The sequence below is a fragment of the Cyprinodon tularosa genome, unplaced genomic scaffold, assembly GCF_016077235.1.
Source record: "Cyprinodon tularosa strain WSP-4 unplaced genomic scaffold, ASM1607723v1 ctg694, whole genome shotgun sequence".
NCBI lineage: Eukaryota > Metazoa > Chordata > Actinopteri > Cyprinodontiformes > Cyprinodontidae > Cyprinodon > Cyprinodon tularosa.
The window spans coordinates 368637-388229 of NW_024039445.1; the positions used below are offsets into that span (position 1 = coordinate 368637).

Here is a 19593-nt window from a genome sequence, read left to right on the forward strand (position 1 = left end):
GTACTGCTGTTGATGCTCTTGAACCATTGCCTTGCACCCATGTGTCTGCTAGTGGAGCTAGCTATAAGATACAATCTCTTGCTAGCGCTTACACACAGTTTATTGGAAATGATAAAACCAAGACATATCTCACTGATATTAAATACCTAGCCAAGATGAGTGGCAGGGATTTTGCCGACGTCCTGAAAGACATGATGTCACAAATATCTGAGTCAATTGTTGAACCCGAAAATGACCAATCTGAGCCAATAAACTTGCCTGAGAACCCCCCTCAGTCTTCCTCTTACAACCCTGAGACACCAGCCATTACTCATGCATGGAGCCAGTTAAACCAAGCTCAAGCAGTGCCCATTATGTCTGCACATGATTTAAACCCTCCAGAAGTGCAGCGTGTGGTCGTTGAGCACATTGTGAAAAGAGAAGATCCTGGGCTACAGTTTTCACGACAACTCAGAGTGTTTTCTTGCAAAGACCCTCGACCAGCTTATGAGCCAGACTACGATACTTGGCGCTCCAGTGTTGAGTTGGTCATGGCTGATCCTTCCATGTCCAAGCTGCAACAATCACGAAAGATCATTGAATCTCTCTTACCTCCTGCAGCTGATGTTGTCAAGCACTTGAATACCAACAGCTCACCTTCAGAATACCTTCAGCTTTTAGATTCTGCTTATGGGACAGTTCAGGATGGTGGAGAGCTTTATGCCAAGTTCATTGACACTTTCCAAAACACAGGTGAGAAAGCATCATCATACTTACAGCGTCTTCGAGTAACTTTAACCCACACTGTAAAACGTGGTGGTGCTTTAAGCAGCGATTTTGACAGACTTCTTATCACACAGTTTTGTCAAGGTTGTTGGGATGATTCCCTTTTAACTGCTCTCCAGTTGAAACAAAAAAGGACAAATCCCCCAACTTTCCCTGATTTGCTTTTTTCGTTACGCACTGAGGAAGATCAAAATGCAGCAAAAAACATACGCATGAGACAACATTTGGGCAGCACGAAACAAAAAGCAACTTCACATCTGCAAACTGTGAAATCCGGCTCAAAGGAAACTGAAGACGATACCACCTTAAGCTCAATTAAAGAACTTTCAAGACAAGTTGCAGAATTACAAAGTCAACTAGTGAAACTAACTGCAAAACCAAAAGCTCCAAACTCAAAAGGTGCACCCAGTAAAAAGCCAAAAGAGACAAGAAGGCCGGATAAAGTGACCACAGAAGAAACAGTCAAAACTCAAAGTACACCACCCAAACCGTGGTACTGCTTTCAATGTGGAGAGGATGGCCACATCAAGCCAAATTGTGAGAACGAACCAAATGCAGCTTTAGTTTCAGAAAAGCGCAAGCTTTTCAAAGAGAAACAAAAGAAATGGGAAGCTGAGAACCCCTCAGCTGCTGAACAGTTAAACTACAGCCAGTCTCTATTGCGGGGCAAATGGGGACTGTAGCCAGTCGAACATGTCCCACTAGGAACAAGCAACGAGCTAACCTTAAGCAGTCTGTTGCTAAGCCTCAAAGCTACAGACTTCCTAAAGGGCTAATTGGCTCTAAGTGCACTGCTGTAGTTGGCATTTCTGGGATTAATGTGAACTGTGTTCTTGACTCTGGGTCACAAGTGACTACTGTGACAGAGTCATTCTACAAACAGAACTTTCCTGAACAAGAATTAAACCCGCTCTATGACCTTTTAGAAGTAGAGGGTGCAGCAGGTCAACCTGTCCCTTATTTAGGTTATATAGAGATGTGTGTTACCTTTCCAAAAGATTTTTTAGATACTGAGATTGACATACACACCTTAGCTCTCGTTGTTCCAGACGCTCATCCAAACACGCAGACACCTGTGTTGGTAGGAACAAATACACTTGATGTTCTGTATGAAAAGTACTTAGGCATCAAGACCTCTGAGTTCTTACCTAGTCCTTACGGGTTTAGAGCGCTTTTGAAAACTCTTGAACTAAGACATACACAGAACCGAGATGGGAACATTGAATTAGTTACCTTGGCAGACAAGGCCACAGCTATTATTCCAGCAGGCCAGACTGTAGTTTTAGAGGGTTCTGCTAACGTTAACTGCACATCCACAGACACCTTTGCCTTGGTTGAACATCCTGCTCAGTCTTCCTTACCAGGTGGGCTTTGTGTTAAAACATGCTTGGTAACACTCCCTTTCGGATCTCCACACAAAGTGCCTGTAATGATTTCAAATGAAACAGAACAAGATATCACAATTCCATCCACGTGTCATTGCAGAACTTGGAACCTTTCATTGTATCCTGTCCCAGCACAATGTAACCAGTGCAAACGAGCCTACCACAAACAAGGCGACACTGAGTTTCAACTTTGGTGATTCACCTATTCCACAGGAGTGGAAGGAGAGAATAACACAGAGACTCAATGAGCTTCCAGAAGTGTTCGCTTTTCATGATCTCGACTTTGGGTGTACGAGCAAGGTGAAGCATTCTATCAAACTTGATGATCCGACTCCTTTCAAACACCGTGCACGCCCTATACACCCCCAAGATATTGAGGCAGTGCGTAAACACCTTCAAGAGCTGCTTGCTGCTGGTGTGATAAGAGAGTCCCAGTCACCCTACTCATCACCTATCGTTGTGGTGAGAAAACGAAACAATAGTGTGCGTCTATGCATAGACTTTCGCAAACTTAATTTGCAAACAAGAAAAGACTCTTACGCTCTCCCAAATCTAGAAGAGATGTTTTCAGCTCTATCAGGATCCAAGTGGTTTACAGTCCTCAATCTTAAGTCTGGGTATTACCAGATTGAGGTGGAGGAAGAAGACAAAGAGAAGACCGCCTTTGTGACGCCACTAGGATTTTGGGAGTTCAACCGCATGCCGCAGGGCATAACCAACGCCCCAAGCACTTTCCAGCGGCTGATGGAGCGTTGTGTTGGCGATATGAACTTGCATGAGGTATTAGTCTTCCTAGACGACCTCATAATCTTTTCGGACAGTTTAGAAGAACACGAACAACGACTCATGCGGGTGCTCCACCGTCTTAAAGAGTATGGCCTGAAGTTATCGCCAGAAAAATGTAAGTTTTTACAAACAACAGTCTGGTACCTTGGTCATGTGATCTCTGAGAACGGTGTTGAGACAGATCCCGAAAAGATTCAGGCCCTAAAGACCTGGCCACGACCAAAAAACCTGAAAGAACTGAGATCCTTTTTAGGGTTCTCAGGGTACTACAGACGCTTCATAAAGGGATACTCTTCTATTGTACGTCCACTCAATGATCTCACACGTGGTTACCCGCCACTCCGAAAAAAGTCAAAATATAAAGAAACCGACCAAACCTACTTCGATCCCAAACTGCCTTTTGAGAGCCGATGGACCACAGACTGCCAAAAATCCTTTGATTCCATCATCGAACAGCTAACTTCAGCACCTGTCTTAGGCTTTGCAGACCCAAAACTGCCTTACGTACTCCACACTGATGCCAGTACCACTGGCTTAGGTGCAGCATTGTATCAGGAGCAGGAGGGTCAGCTCAGGGCAATAGCTTTTGCCAGTCGTGGGCTATCGAGAGCTGAAGCACGCTATCCAGCTCACAAATTGGAGTTTTTAGCACTCAAATGGTCAGCGAGTGAAAAGTTTCATGGCTATTTGTATGGTGGGCAGTTCACGGTAGTTACAGATAGTAACCCGCTCACATACATATTGACTTCTGCTAAATTAGATGCCACGAGTTACAGGTGGCTTGCGGCTTTGTCTAACTACAACTTTAAGTTACAGTACAGAGCGGGCAAACAAAACCTAGACGCTGATGGGTTGTCTAGACGTCCCCATGGTGAACTTGTGAATGATGCCCAGTCCAGAAAAGAGCAGGAGCGCGTGAGCCGGTTTGTGGAGAGTCACTTGGCTGACGTTAACACCACAGAGCATATAGACAGCAATGTTGTCCAAGCGATTTGTCAGTCACAAATAGTGAAAGTCAGAGATGAGAGTCAGGATAGTGGTATTACACTTGTAGAGTCACTTACCGTCTCGGCTGATGCAATTCCAGACATCTATGTTTCAGAGGAACACAACAGCTTGCCAACTATTCCTGCTTTGTCCCAGTCAGAATTGAGGGAGAAACAAAGAGCAGACTAAACAATCCAGAAAGTTATTGAACAACTGGAAAATGGTCAGAGACCTCCACCGTCTGCTAGAAAGGAACTCCCAGAACTTCCTCTTTTGCTTAGGGAACTTAATCGGTTGGAGATTCACAATAAAGTGTTGTACAGAAAAAGACAGGAAGGAGGCCACATTACCCACCAGCTCATTCTTCCAGAGGAGCTCAGAGCCCCCGTGCTTCAAAGTTTGCATGATGATATGGGCCACTTAGGTATAGACAGAACCCTTGACCTGGTCCGAACACGTTTTTACTGGCCACGGATGGCAACAGACATTGAGCAAAAAGTAAAAACTTGTGACCGTTGCATACGCCGAAAGACTCCTCCTGAGAAAGCAGCTAGCCTTGTCAACATAGCCACTACTCACCCCTTAGAGCTAGTCTGCATGGACTTTCTCAGTTTGGAACCAGACAGCAGTAATACTAGCAACATCCTAGTAATGACTGATCATTTTACTAAATTTGCCCTGGCATTTCCCACTCCTGATCAAAAGTCAAAAACTGTCGCCAAGTGCCTGTGGGACCAATTCATCGTCCACTATGGCATACCTGAGCGTCTGCACAGTGATCAGGGTCCTGAGTTTGAGGTAAAACTAATAAAAGACCTCTGCGAAATATCTGGCATAAAGAAAATCAGAACCACCCCTTACCACCCTCGGGGTAACCCCACCGAAAGATTTAATCAAACACTACTGAGCATGTTGGGAACGCTGGAATCCAAGCAGAAGTCCCACTGGAAGGACTATGTTATGCCTTTAGTGCAAGCGTACAACTGTACACGCAATGATGTCACAGGGTTTTGCCCTTACGAGTTAATGTTTGGGAGAAAACCTAGACTGGCAGTTGATCTAGCGTTCGGACTTCCTCTCAACAAGGACCAGAAAGTAACTCATGTACAGTATGTAGAAAGTCTCAAGAAGCGCATTGAGGAAAGCTATAAGTTAGCTTCTCAAAATGCTCAAAAAGTGGCACACAAAAACAAGACCAGGTTTGACAAAAAAATTACAGTTTCTGAACTTGAACCTGGGGATAGGGTCTTAGTAAGAAACGTGCGGCTGCGTGGTAAGAATAAGCTTGCCGATAAATGGGAGGCAGACATCCACGTAGTGGTCAAACGTGCAGGTGACTTACCCGTTTATACCGTTAGACCTGAGTCAAAACAAGGTCCCTCACGAACCTTACATAGAGACCTTTTGCTTCCATGCAGTTTCCTCCCTGTGTCCACAGAAAACTTACCTGAGCCAGTGCAGATTCGCAGTCCTAAGACACGGCACACTACTGCTACAGAAAGCAATGATCATGAAGAGTTAACTGAACCTAACAATGAGTTTTTCATTCAATGGGTTGAGGAATCCCCATCTGAAGAAGTTGCCAGATTTACTGTTGTACATGAATGTGGAAAAGCTCGACAACCGGACATGACAAACCTACCTGATTGTGACGTACTTGAACCTAATAGTAATGTGGAACCTGGAATGGAGGGAAGTGTGTGTGAAGATGAAAATACTGAAAATGATAAACCTGTGGAAAACAAACTGGATGATGACAAGACTGAAAATGATAAACCTGTGGAAAACAAACTGGATGATGACAAGACTGAAAATGATAAACCTGTGGAAAACAAACTGGATGATGACAAGACTGAAAATGATAAACCTGTGGAAAACAAACTGGATGATGACAAGACTGAAAATGAACCTGTGGAAAATGAGATTGTAACAATTCAAGAAAGATTTTGTGAGGATTCAGTCGAAGAACAGGAAAACCAGTCAACTTATTCACCTGATGCGACTGACCAAATTGATCCCGTCACCACTCAACCTGTGAGACGATCAGAAAGAATCAGGCAACCTTCAAAGAGACTTGAGTATTCCGATTTAGGAAACCCTCTTGTGACTGTGGTTACATCACTTTTTCAGGGTTTGAGTACCGCCTTCTCAGAGTCTCTTACCAAAAAGGATGAACTGTATTGGATGCACATGCAACGAGACGTGCATGATATTTAATGGGGGAGGGTGTAACCAAGTAGAGAAAACGACTTTTCTCTTCCTACTATTTGTAAAATAATTTAGTTTTAATTTGAAAAAACGTTTATTTTGAAAGGAGGAAATGTAATTTTCACTCCGTCGCTTTACTTCCTGTTTTCACGAACACGTTGCGGTCTTTTTGCACTCTTGAACACGAGCTAGAGAGTCTGTGAGACTAGGTCTCTTGCGGTGCTCTTGCTGAAACCTCTTCTTGGTGAGTTTTCTGCAAGATAATGGTTGTAAACAAATGTTAGCTCTGTTCAAATACTAATTGGAGATGTTAATTGTGTTAAGTGGAAAGGAATACGAGCTAGAGAGGCTGTGTGACTAGGTCCCTTGCGGTGCTCGTGCTGAAACCTCAACTTGGCTAGGTTTTTTCCTGATGGTTAAGAAAGCTGCGAATCGGATTCCTGGATACCTGATGTTCTCCGGAAGGGGATGGCGAGCCTGTACCCAGAACTGAACCGAACTCTCATCTGAAGATCCCTCTTCAGAAGATCCTCATCCTCACGTGTTAACAAAGTGGTAACAACTCACACTGACGGAGAGGAAAAGAACTAAACTATAAAAGGCCTTAAAATAAAGGCCCAATTAGTGTGACATCACTTTAACTCTCACTTAAGTTGTTTTTAAAGATAGACACCCCTATTCTATGTAACAAATGTTATTTTGTTTATTATTGTTTTCTAGCTATCATTCCTCAAAAGTGCCACCTGCACAATTCTTATGCAGTGCTGGTATCATTTGAACTGCAAAGTTATTATGAAAATAAATTTCATGGACTATAAAGTGAGGAAAACCAACATAAACTCAAGTAAAAGTAGAAAGCAGTCATTCAAGAATTTTCTCAAGAAATTGTAAAAAAGTACTTGGTTAAATGGCTCCTCAAGTACAGTTAACTGTTGGCTCAGTTAATTATGAGCAATTATTGGTATTTCTAATTATAAATTAAAGAAACTGAAATATAGAATTATTACAAAATAACACATTTAGGAGGAAGAAGCGCTTTTCCACATTATTTTACTTAACTTTAACTTTTAAAACTGATCTTTATAGTAGTTAATGTGTATATCTTAGGAGTTGATGCAGAACATCCAATGAAAATGTCTGTTCACGTGATCACAAAAAAACACCAGCCACTCCTGGTGGGCGGGTAGCCGCCACATAACCCTTAGTTGAGTAACCAGAAACTCTACTCTAGTAAGAGTAGCGTTCATTTAAAAGATTATTACTCAGGTAGAAGTAAAAAGCCCAGCACAGTGAAACTGCTCTTAAAAGTTTTCGACTCTTCCATAGATATACAATCCTCTTCACTTTATTGTGATTAAAATTTGAGAGAAATGAGCTGTACACAACTGTGTGTTCACCGATACAGTATAAGTTAGACATTTGCTTTCAGTTATAGTTAAGATTTAAGGAGGAAACTTAAAAAAAAATTTACATTGTTGTAACCCGTAAAGAGTTAAAGAAACTTTATACAAAATGTAAAATTAATGCTTAACATTTAAGTCTTTGTTGCATTTTTGTAAATTATTTTCTGCTCTTTGGAAAACAGTTATTGAATGGTGCCATATTTTTATATGGATTTGGGTTTTTTGCTAATGCTTCACCTTTATCTAACCTTGCCTATTATTCAGTTTGCGATGCACAAGAGACCTGCGAGCTCATTATATGTCATAATAAACAATAACGCCACTTGGATTCAATTATGAGGAAACTATTCTTTCCATTTTCATTTTCTGATAGAAGTATTGGTGGAGAATAAGAAGCCTCTGCTGCTTTGGTTCATCATCACAAGAGGTGGTGACTAGGGATGCACGATATAATCGGCCCCCTATCGGTATCGGCCTGTATCGGCCTTAAAACTGAATATCGGACATCGGCCAGCCCTCCGATATTTAACCCGATATTTGATCAGCTTCTGAGTTTCTAAAGTCTAAAAAAAAAAAAAAATACTACTTTCTTCTTCCTCAAAATCTTCTTTTTTACAGACTTAAAAACTTCTAAAGACGAGGGAAAAAATATTGATACATTAAAATATCACAATATCTTCATATGCTGATATATTGCCATTTAAAAACACCATATCAATCTCTTTTACTAATGAAATATTGCTATATGTCATCGTTATGCTACGAAATCCCCCGAAAATTCACGAAATGTTGCCATATTTTTTATATGTTGATATATTGACGCGGTATCGATCTATTTTACTAACAAAATCTCACAAGAATTTGCAAAATATCACGAGTTTGTAACAGAACGATGAAATTTCACGAGATTTTGAAAGTACAATAGATCGATACCGCGTTTTTAAAAATCTATTTGATATCAGCATATGAAAATATATTTGAGTATATTATTTTTCAAAGTGTCAGAAATGGATAACAAAACTGCTATTTTCAATGACTACTTATTTTTGTCCAACTTTAACATCAGTATCGATATCGGTTATCTGCTAAGGGTTTTAAAATATCAGCATATCGGATATCGGCCAAAATCCCAATATCGTGCATCCCTAGTGGTGACATAATATATATAAAACAAACATTAATGAAATCTAAATAAATTATTTTAGTTTAGACCCTACAGCTGGAAATCTGCACAAATTTAAACTTTTAAAATACTGAAGACATGAAAAAAGGAAACTTTAGAGAATTAACATTTATTATTACATGACCAGTAACTTATTTTCCAGATCTCTTGATTTCAGCTCACAGAAGAACATAAAAACTGTCCATGTGAGGAAATGCATCAAGTTGCAGCATGAGAAAACCAAAACCTGGTAGAATTAGTTAAGCCTGTGCAGCCAGCACTCTTGCTCTCTCCTCTCTATAGCCTTTGAGGAGCTGGTTGATGAGGGTCAGTTCATTCTCCTTCCTCACAGGATAAAGAGGTGGAAAAGGGTTGCCTTTGTACTCCAACACGGCCATCTTGGCTCTGTCCAGGTTCTCTCTGTTAGGGATCCGGGCCATCCGTGTGTAGCCAGTCGACTGGTTTTCATAACGCGGAGCGAAGACTTTAAAGAGCTTTGGAACAAGGTCCTTCTCCTAAACAGAGGAATCAGGAGGCAGACATTAAAATCATCTGGGTTTTCATTAATCTTGCACAGTTTTTAAACGCATATGGATGTAAAAAGCTGCAGACTCATACCGTGAGCCAAAAATTGGCCATTTTCATTGCTTTTTCATCGGTGTCTCCTTTCTTGGCGTAGTCAATGAGCTGGGAAGGTGAAACAAAAAACATCTCCAGTCAGAAACACCTTTAGTCAGTTGGTTCACATTGTGCTTCATGATTACATATATATACCTATAAAAAATAAGGGAAGTTTTACATGAGGGTCAACAAACCCATTAAATCGGTAAGACTACTAGAAGCTAGAAGTTGGAAGTGTGTGTTAGTTAATGATCATGACTGTAATGACTGGTTAAATTACTTAACTATTCAGAGAGAAACTAAAAACACCATTACCAATTCTGTCAAGATTTCTGCTATATAATTTCTTATTAATTTATTGCAGTTAAAAGAGCAGACATGACATTAATACATTTTCTGGGATGGTTTAAAATGTTCATTTATTCAATAAATTATGGAAACAACCTATTTGATACTGTAGTCATATGTTTAAGCATATATCTTTGTTTCAGTAAATCATTCATAGTTCTGTGTTTCAGCATACCACTTATTATTTTCCATCTTACGTTTGTGGGAGGGGCAGAAAAAGAGCAAAGAATTAAAGTTACAAGTTAACCATATTCAGTGTCTAAGAAATGAACAAATTACAATAAGCATGGATAAAATTATTTATTTAATGACTCAAGTGGAACGTTTAGTTCTCCATGCTTCATCAGTAAAAATAATAATGCATCTGAACAAGTATATGATAAAAAAAAAAAAAACTTTCTTTTTAGATACTTTAAAATATTCATAATGCTGCTACTATTAGTTGTCAGGTTCAGAACTGAATGCTTCGTCTGTATGTTGATATAAACCTTTGGATTAGAGGGACATTTGGGTCAAGAGGGAGAATAGTTTCTGCTAACAGGATGCATGTTTAAATATCCTCAGAGCATAACAGCAGTTTGGAGAGTTTAGGCCTGTGCAGGAGCTCCACCTTCTGGGTCGACTTTGATTTTTGGACTGAAAAATGTTAAAGGGATTGCATAAAAACTTAGAGAGAAGGAAACCATCCTCAGCAAGTAAATATCTGCTAGGGATCCTTGATGTGATGAGCATCAGACCAACACAGATTGACTCTTTATTTGCATTTACCAGCAAGAAGTTTGAGACTTTAAGTGTTGTGCAAAAAATATACCAAGTAAAAATCCAGAAAAGACCTTAGGGGCATTTTATGTTGTTTATGTTTTTCTATTGGACTAAATTCCACTCTGTCATAAAGTTAGTGTTTTTTGTTTGTGACAAAACATGGTAAGGAAGTTTATTTTGAAACTTTATATACCGGTAATCTTAATTCACCAGCTTTACCTACAAATCCTTAAAACCAGACATTTACATCTATCAAATAAAAAGACTCGTAACAGTTTTTAATAGCGATTGACCGATACACATCTTCTATGGCTGATGTCAATACCGATTATTTGGACAGTCTAACTGATCCCTAAAACGTGCTGGGGATATTTTTGGGCCGAATCTTGGAGCCAATATCACATTTTCTACCTTTATTTAATTAATAAAAATGACACCTTGGTGTTAGTTATACAATTCTCAGTTCAAACAAAATAGATTTTTTTCACAAATCAATTATATATTCCATTATTTGTAAGCGAATAATACCCTTTATAAATTAAAATGTTAAACCAATACATTTGGGGGAAAAAAAAAACTAAATAAAAAAAATAAATAAAAAATAAAAAAAATAAAAAATAAAAAAAATCATAATGAAAAAAGATAACTTTCATAGTTAATTTTTTATCTAAATTTTTAATTTAGTTTTTAAGTTCTGAAACAAATTTTATATTTTGAAATTCCTGTTTTTTTTTCCAGATTGAGTTTTATAAATTGCATTCCAGTGAAATTGGGTTTTACAGATCCCATCGTCCCCCCCCCTTATTTTTCTTCATTAACAAAACATGTTCTTTGTGTGAGCGAAAATGTACGGAAGAGGATTAGGGCCACTGAGAAAAAAAAATTTAACTGATTTTAAAATTTTATTTCAGTTTAGTATGGGAAGAAAGTCAGAATTCTGACTGAATTCTGACAATAAAAAAGTCAGAATTCTGAGAAAAAAGTCAGAATTCTGAGATTAAAGTCAGAATTTTGAGATTAAAATCAGAATTCTGAGAAAAAAAGTCTGAATTCTGAGATTAAAGTCAGAATTCTGAGATTAAAGTCGGAATTCTGAAAAAAAAGTCAGAATTCTGACTTTTTTTCCAATCTAAACTGAAATAAAATTTAAAAATCAGTAAACATGTTTTTTTTTCCTAATCCTCTTCCGTAAAAATGGAACGAAAATCCCTTCTAGGAAAGCAAGGCTGAGGACCATCCAGATTCAGCACTGCAGTCCAGGGGTCTGTTTCATGAAGCAGGTTTACCGAAAACTCTAAGTTGTCTAAACGTCAAAACATACTCTGACTTTTCCAGTTCACAAAGAGAGCTTATTCAACTTCTGTTTCAGTTACCATAGTAACATTATCCCCTGAGCTAACCTGGTCGGTAGCAGGTTTTCTTAAGTAAATCCGTGTCTTCTCTCTCTCCGCTCTCATTACAGCCAATCATGCTGTTTTATTTCCTGATTTAGTCCGATTTTTGTTGTAGTTTTGTTCATTAAATATATATATATATATAAATTAGTCACAAGGTCCGTTACACACATTAGGTTTTAAAAACAAGCATTGCTTGTCCGTTTGATGAAGATTTTATTAAAGAATGATCAGAACTTTTTCACAGAGAAATAAATATTTATAGGGAGAGGATTCTACAACTCAGTGACAGGATATGAGTTGTATGTGTCTTCGGTTTGTTAAATATGAGCGAGATGCGGATAATTTAATTTTTATTTAGTTATATTTACAGTATATGAAGAAGAACTGAAATTGTTTTCCGATTACACGTAAACAGATTAATTAATTCCGCGGGGGAAAAGGAATTACTTTAGGGTTAGGATTAGGATTCACTCCATAATAACAATCTAATGAACATACTGGTACAATCTGAAGCCATTCTCTGGAACTGATAGCCGCTTATAACGGCAATTTGTCTGCAAACATCCACTTAACTGTGTGAAAGAAGACTGTATCAACATGAGGAGGAACGCATGAGATTATTTAAGAACGTTTTTGGTACATTTACTACCTTCTGAGGACCAACCACTGATCTCCATTTATTCACTGTTAAAACAAGGATAAAGTCATCACTTTGACTCACACTTGCTGTTTCATGGCATCTGTAGATTACTGTAATTTATGGTTAATAAATAAATAAATAAATAAAAATATATATAGGCACATCACATTGCATGTCATATAACATACAAATCTATCACAACAAAATTAGTGTGTTAATAAAGCATAATAATGCTGTGGTCAGACATTAAGAATATTACACATGCAAATCTGATGCCAAAAGTGCTAAATTGATGATACATGTAATATACATGTACTGATTACATTGTTATGGTAAAAACATACATTTCAGGTATCTTTATGGAGTACCAAGATGGCGGCAGGTGACTTCAGTTTTTTTCGCTCCATCAGAAATCCAGGGAATAAACAGAGATCAGTGGGACCAACAGGCCTTATGAGGACCGAAGGTTGGTCCTGAATATGGCAGACCCCAACTTTTAACCTGGTACTGAAAAGGTTAATGTTAGGGTTCTCATCCACACACACCTTTTCGGCGTAGAATCGGACTTCATCGGCCCTGGCTTGCGTAGTTTCTATCCTTTCGTGTCGAACAAGTCCTGTCAAGATGTTCCGCAGCATATTAATCCTCGACTCCGGGCCAAGGCCCATCTTCCGGGCCACCCGGCCATGGGAGATCAGCATCTGCAGCGCGAGGCGCATCGCGTCCTGTCTGCTTCACCGCGCTAACAGCGTCCACGATCAAATATATAAATATCTATATAAACAAAGAAGATTAAAATATAAAATCAAGCGACGTTCTTCCCGAGAAGAGAAAGAATAGAGAGGACATTACAATTAATAACTGTTATGTAGGAAAACGGAACTTTCCTTCCTATGACATTGATTGTGCATCACCATAAATTGCCCGACCTTAGCATTTAACTCGGAAACCGTTCCGCTTAGAGGACTAATGTGTTGACATTGGAATGGTGTCCTTTTTAAAACGAATAAGAAGACAACGTATGCGCTTATGTTATATATTCCCCCTTTACTTTCCCTAAAACATTTTTTTATTAAATACAATGTTTAAAAAAACAAACAAAAAACTATTAAATTCAAGGTATTATGATTATGTTTCTGACAAACTTAAAAGAAATTCAACAAATATATATATATATATATATATATATATATATATATATATATATATATATATATATATATATATATATATATATATATATATATATATATATATATATATATATATATATATATATATATATATATATATACATACAATACAGTATTAACTGCATTTTGCACCATATCTATTTATTTATTTTTTAACTGCTCTGAACCTACCTCATCAATGCCTTTTTGCACCATGTGCGCCCACACTTTTTACATTTTGATCACTGCTACACTTTATTGTTCTTTTTCACTGCTAAGCTGCTACTAAAAAAAAATTCACTGTCATAAAGATGTATACAGATTTACAGATTTATATGCATAATTACCATTGCAAATTTTGTTTGGTATACCCTCTGTGTGTACAAAATGAATTTGGTTTTCATTAGTCTTGATTGAGTATTCCAGGCAGTGTCTCTTATTATGCTGTATTTTTGCTCAGATCAGCATCGATTATCTAGCTTACTGCATCATAGCACTAGATGAAAATATTGAAAACTATTTACATGATCTTATTTATGTTATTTAGTGCATTTCCTTTGCATTTGGCGTTTTTGAACATGTAGTTGTAAGCAATAAATGCTACATTTATTTCAATATTCTATATTTGTATCTAAATCCAAGGTTTATATTTAAAAATGTATCCTATATATATCTATGTGTGTGTGTTCATGGTGCTGCAACCATATGATCATTTGATCATATTAAGGGAACTACTGCACAAATGTTTTTGTCTATCCATTTTTAAGAGTACTTTGCGTGTGATTATGGGAAGATAGAACTGTTGCTTTTTTGTATCTCTGCAGGAACACCAGGATGAATATTCTCTACAAATCCTGCTTCTAGGAACAGCTTCCTGCAGTACAAGTACTGATACCTCATGTAAGTGTTCTGAAGAAGAAAGACATCCTGTGTAACGCTTTAGGATACCTTTCCAAGAAATGTGTATCAAGTTTCAAAAGCAAACTCTAAAAAACAGAGGAGTTCTTTCTACCCTTGTAAAAACATAGTGTAGCACATAACAGGAAGCATAACATTAACACTTCTCTCAGTTAATATACTTATGATAAGAATATTTACACATTATGGACACTAGGTGTCTGGAGCAACGTTAGGAACGCACACTTGGAAATAACAAATAAAAGAAACACAATAATAGTTCTTCTTTAAGCTTTATTTCCCTCTCAGAAAATAAATGGTGGTGAATGTTAAAGTAATCGGTGCTGAAAACATCTCCCAATTCAGTCTTTTAAAGAACTTCATCATACATCTTCATTCATTTATGTACACTGTAAGTTAAATGTACCGTAGTGTGTTCTGTCCACAACAATTAACTACTGCTATGATGTTTTACTAAGCTATTTGGATATGTAACAGCAAATTCTTAATGTTAAACAAAGAAGAAAAAACAAACAAACAAGTAGTAACAAAAAAGCTTTGCCTTGACCTTAGCAACCCTCACTCAGTTCTATCACTGGGTTTTGCAAACTAATGTTGCAGAGGTCTGGAGAGATTTTTTTGCTTTACCCAGGCTAATGCCTTTTTTGTGATTTCTTGAAAGTAAGAGGCTTTCAATATGCTTCAAACCTCAGTATGATTCAAACCAGTGAAGTCTTGATCATTTTTCTTTCTGACAGTTAAGACTTTAGGTCAGCGATATACGCAGTGCTGGCTACTTTTACTGCCACCACTGCTACAAGTGTATAAGAGCCCCAAAGCAAAATAATTACTTATTGCATGCATAGGTAGCAGAAGTGAAACTCACAAAAAAAAATTTGTTAACAAGTACAGGGAGCGCTCGCAATCTTTCGCACTGCATGAAACCCTTGTTGGAAAACTTAGCTGGTCTGCTTTAGCATCCTGGTTTAAGACCTCTAGGACTGTGACATGAACAACAGCATCACCAGTATGAGGAGAAAAACTGCTGTTAGTAACATCAAACTCTGTCTCGGTCTGTAACCCGGAGGAGGAGAGGAGCCTTTTTTCCCCACATACTCTGGAGCCTAGACGCAGGCATGCCAGTGCAGGGGTTTGCTGGACCCTGGCTATGAAAAGACAACATTAGACAAAAAGATTTTTTACTCCTAATAAAATAAGGAGCACTATGGACAAAGACAAAAGTATTTTTAGCAGTCAGACCAACTATAAGACAGTCAGGTACAGAAGATCTTTTCATCCTACAGAATCAACAAAATCTAAAGCTATTTCTTGAAGAACCCCTCAAGATATAAGTTAAACAATTTGGTTTCTCTTTGGGTTTATCAAAGTGTTCTTTCTTTGTAAATGCACTGGAAATGATCTATGAAACCTTCCTATAGAGGTTCCACCTTTTAGTTCTTTTGAAGGAATAATGTTATTCAGCAAGACCTTTGTTCTTATTCTTGAATCCTGAACAGATTTCTTTATTCTTGTGGAGTATGTATGAATCTAACCAAACAAAACACAGGACTAAGCGAAGGGAGTTCAATATTTAAAATTTTTATTGATTTGCATAAGACTGCCTGCCCATTGATGCTCTCCAATATTTACCATATAATTGTGACAGCGGGAAAGCAGCAGTGTTAGATGGCTATAGAAGGATCCATATTAATTGCTGGCCATGGTGTTCTGCAACCAAGTGTTGAAGAGGCAAACCTGAAAATACAGACAGTGAAACATATGTTAGTCCAAGAATCCTACATAAGGGAGAAATAAATAAATTGAGCTTCACATGTTGTTTATATGTAGCTTTGCTATTTGATTTTGTTTTACCTTGGTGTAAACACCGGGATGGTTTTTCTCAGCACATCCATAGCCCCAGGAAACAACACCCTGGAGCTCGCCGTTGCACACAACAGGGCCACCAGAATCACCCTGACAACAAGATCAAGACTTCAATAAGTTGTCAAATAACTGGAAAGATACTAGGCCTATATTTTCAGCATCAATGGAAAAGCAGCAGGGGATTCTTGTCTGAGACTTGTGTTGATTTGAGTTGGTCCATACCTGGCAGGAGTCCTTGCCTCCTTCCAGATATCCAGCACAGAACATGGCATCAGTGATCATTCCAGGGTAGGAGTTATCACAGTCCCTGTCAGACAGGATGGGGATGTCCAAGCACTGCAGCTTGTCACCATCATCAACTGCATGGTGTAAAACAGAGGATCATATTAATCTCTAAAGACCATAAACCATTCTTGAAATCAGAGTGTCTGTATCTTAGATTGTACTCACCGTAGCTCATGGTGTCGCCCCAGCCAGAGACTTTACACATGGTGCCAGCAGGAGCGCAGCTACTGGGGAGAGCCACAGGCTGCACATACTGGTTAAGGGTGGCAGGGCTTTTGAGCTTGATCAGCATGATGTCGTTATCGATGTTCCAGCTGTCATAGTTGGGATGGCGAATGACTTTGGAGGACTGGATGAACTGCTCAGTTCCCTCGCTGTAAACGATGTGGTGCTCTCCCAGACGCACTTCAACACGGCTGGAAAGAGTTTAAAGACAGAACATGGTGACCAACACAGTAAAGAAGGCAAATTTGATCAATTCAGACCCTTCGTCATGAGGGCACGAGCAGCCTCTATTGACTTACGACTTGTAGCAGTGAGCAGCGGACACAACCCAGTTCTCGTTGACCAGGGAGCCACCGCAGAAGTGGTAGCCTGAGTTCAGAGACACCTGATGGGGCTGAGAGTGGGGAGTGCACTCATACCCTCCGACGATCTTGTCGTCCTCCAAGGCAACTAACAAAGACACACAAAATTACATAAAGGATGAAGCAAGAATTCCAAAACTCATTCCAATAGCTGCTGTGATGTAGAGAGAAAAACAAGCTTACAAGCAGCTCCAATGAGCAGAACAAACATCAGAGACCTCATGGTTACTGAGTTTTTTGTTGATCAGAGAACTTCATCTGCAGCCGTGGTTTATATTGAACTGTAGGTCTGAGCTTTGCATAGCAGGACACCTCCCACTGTTATCTGTTTCCATTCAGACTTCTGAGCCAAAAGTCTCTGAGTGATGGAAAAACAAATTTGACTTGTGCCAAGAGTTGGCTTTCAGAGTCACAGATAAGTGGCTCAAATCAATTTACTTTGCTGTCATTACGATGTCACAAGTACAAAGCAACAAAATGTAGTTTGCATCTGTCCAGATGTGCTATACAAGATATAAATATTTATTTACATGTGCACAGAGACTATGTATGCATCGACTATAAATGGTGTATATTAACAGAGTTATTATAATAGGCTACAAAATAAAAAAAAATATGAAAAACTATCTACAGATTATATGGGGGAGTTGGGTTATGAATTTTATTTATATATATTATTGGGGTTATAATACATGGTAAATAATGGCAGATATTAGCAGGTAAAAGATTTGCACATAATATACAGCTATGGTTGAGAAGCATGTGGTGTAAGTGGTGTTGGATCCGTGTACGCGTGTGTGAGGACAGTCCATATGTTGTTGTGTGTGTTTCTTTTTGGGGGTTAGGATGGGGGGTGGGGATTCGTTATATTTGGTGTCAGGAGGTGTTCAGGTGCGTGACAGCTGTGGGGAAGAAGTTGTTCACGTGCCTGGTGGTTCTAGTCCTTAGGCTTCTGTAACATGCTTTGTTGAATTCATTACTTAGTTGGACTAGTTTCATGTCATATAATTTATTCTTTATTATCAGTGTTATCAGCCAAACATTACATGATAGAAAACATTTTATGAATCTGACTGTATGATCTGATTGAATTCTTCTGTAAAATGCCTTAAGATAAAATGTGATGTGAACAGAGGTGGGTAGAAATTAGCTACATTTATTTGAATAACAATTTGAAAAAATGTACTTCTAGGATTAGGTTTACTGTGCCCCACTTCTTACTTTTACTTGAGTAATATTCTTGTAAACTATCGCTTCTCCTACTTGAGTAAAATCTCTGAATACTCTGACTTCTGTGAGTAATTTAAACAATTCCAACATCAGGGTGAACATACAGTGAACAGTCGATATTTACAGTGGAAGTCTGTTACTCTGTCCTAACATATTGTAATGTCCTGTGAGGCTGGAGTAGCCGCAAGGGGTGCTGGGTAATATATACTGTTCTTGTTTTAAGGATTGGTTTTCTAAGCTTTATGTTGAAAAAAGAAATTTCGAAAAGCATTTATTTTGCATAAATGTTATTCTTTTATAGTCATGACATTTATTTGTATTCTTTAGGCATTTGAGTCTTTAAAATTCCAGAAATTGCACATAAATTCTGTTTGCAAGCATAATTTATAAATATTAAATCTGATGTTATTATCCAACAGTTATTCAGTACTCAAGTAGCCTTTTTACTGAATAAGTTTTTACTTTTACTTGAGTACTTTGTTGGATGACTGGTTTTTTCTTTTACTTGATTAAAAAAAATTAAAAGTTATTCTTCCTTAAGTACAATTTTTGGATATTTTACCACCTCTGGTTGTTAATTGCCGCTTTAAACTGAATTGAATGAATGAACCTATATGAGCATGGTTTTCACTTCAGCTTTGTGGAAAGTTGTAAGCATTCATTAATTTCATTTCAATTTAAGTTTATTAAATAGGGACAAACATACATTAATGTAGACAAACTGAACAAAACAGCAGTCCCATGTTTCCGTCATAGTGCAATAGGAGTGGCTAATTTGCAGCATTTGGATGGACTTTTAAAAACTACCTCTTATGATTAAAGTTATAGTAATTTAAATTAACACAAAAGTGAAACTAAAAAAGATAAAAAATGTTCTGTTTTTAACATAACCAAAGTTTTGTTTGTTTTTTAAACATACTAAAACTGGGTGCAGACTTTAAATCAACAGGAAGTGAGATCCAAAGTGGAGATTCTCTCATGGACAGGGCACTTTGAGCAAAGGTGGCTCTTTGAAGGAGGACCATACAAGCAGCTTTAGTTGATTTGCTATTGCCCCGTAATCTCTTTATCAAA

At 38.1% G+C, this 19593-nt stretch overlaps 3 protein-coding genes across 4 annotated transcripts; 1 reads left to right on the forward strand and 2 right to left on the reverse strand.

Moving 5' to 3' along the window:
- The first annotated feature begins 3636 nt into the window (after nt 1-3636).
- Nucleotides 3637-6737, forward strand: LOC119771905. 2 transcript variants are annotated; one of them, XM_038268147.1, is made up of 2 exons: nt 3637-6375; nt 6456-6737. In XM_038268147.1, the coding sequence occupies exon 1, from the start codon at nt 4335-4337 to the stop codon at nt 6138-6140; it is 1806 nt and encodes a 601-aa protein (XP_038124075.1). In that variant the 5' UTR covers nt 3637-4334; the 3' UTR covers nt 6141-6375; nt 6456-6737. The 2 variants fall into 2 exon arrangements, with proteins under 2 accessions (XP_038124075.1, XP_038124076.1); XM_038268148.1 differs by having other exon boundaries at nt 3637-5646; nt 5692-6737.
- Nucleotides 6738-8807: 2070 nt separating this feature from the next.
- mrpl17 (mitochondrial ribosomal protein L17) lies at nt 8808-13392 on the reverse strand. Its single transcript, XM_038268141.1, has 3 exons — nt 13010-13392; nt 9315-9383; nt 8808-9211 (listed from the first exon to the last, which is right to left on the reverse strand). Exons 1-3 carry the CDS (start codon nt 13181-13183, stop codon nt 8957-8959), a joined length of 498 nt encoding a protein of 165 aa, XP_038124069.1. The 5' UTR covers nt 13184-13392; the 3' UTR covers nt 8808-8956.
- A 2968-nt stretch (nt 13393-16360) lies between these two features.
- LOC119771901 (trypsin-1-like) lies at nt 16361-17571 on the reverse strand. Its single transcript, XM_038268140.1, has 5 exons — nt 17473-17571; nt 17227-17377; nt 16868-17118; nt 16640-16776; nt 16361-16507 (listed from the first exon to the last, which is right to left on the reverse strand). The coding sequence occupies exons 1-5, from the start codon at nt 17510-17512 to the stop codon at nt 16361-16363; spliced, it is 726 nt and encodes a 241-aa protein (XP_038124068.1). The 5' UTR covers nt 17513-17571.
- Between the last annotated feature and the right edge of the window lie 2022 nt (nt 17572-19593).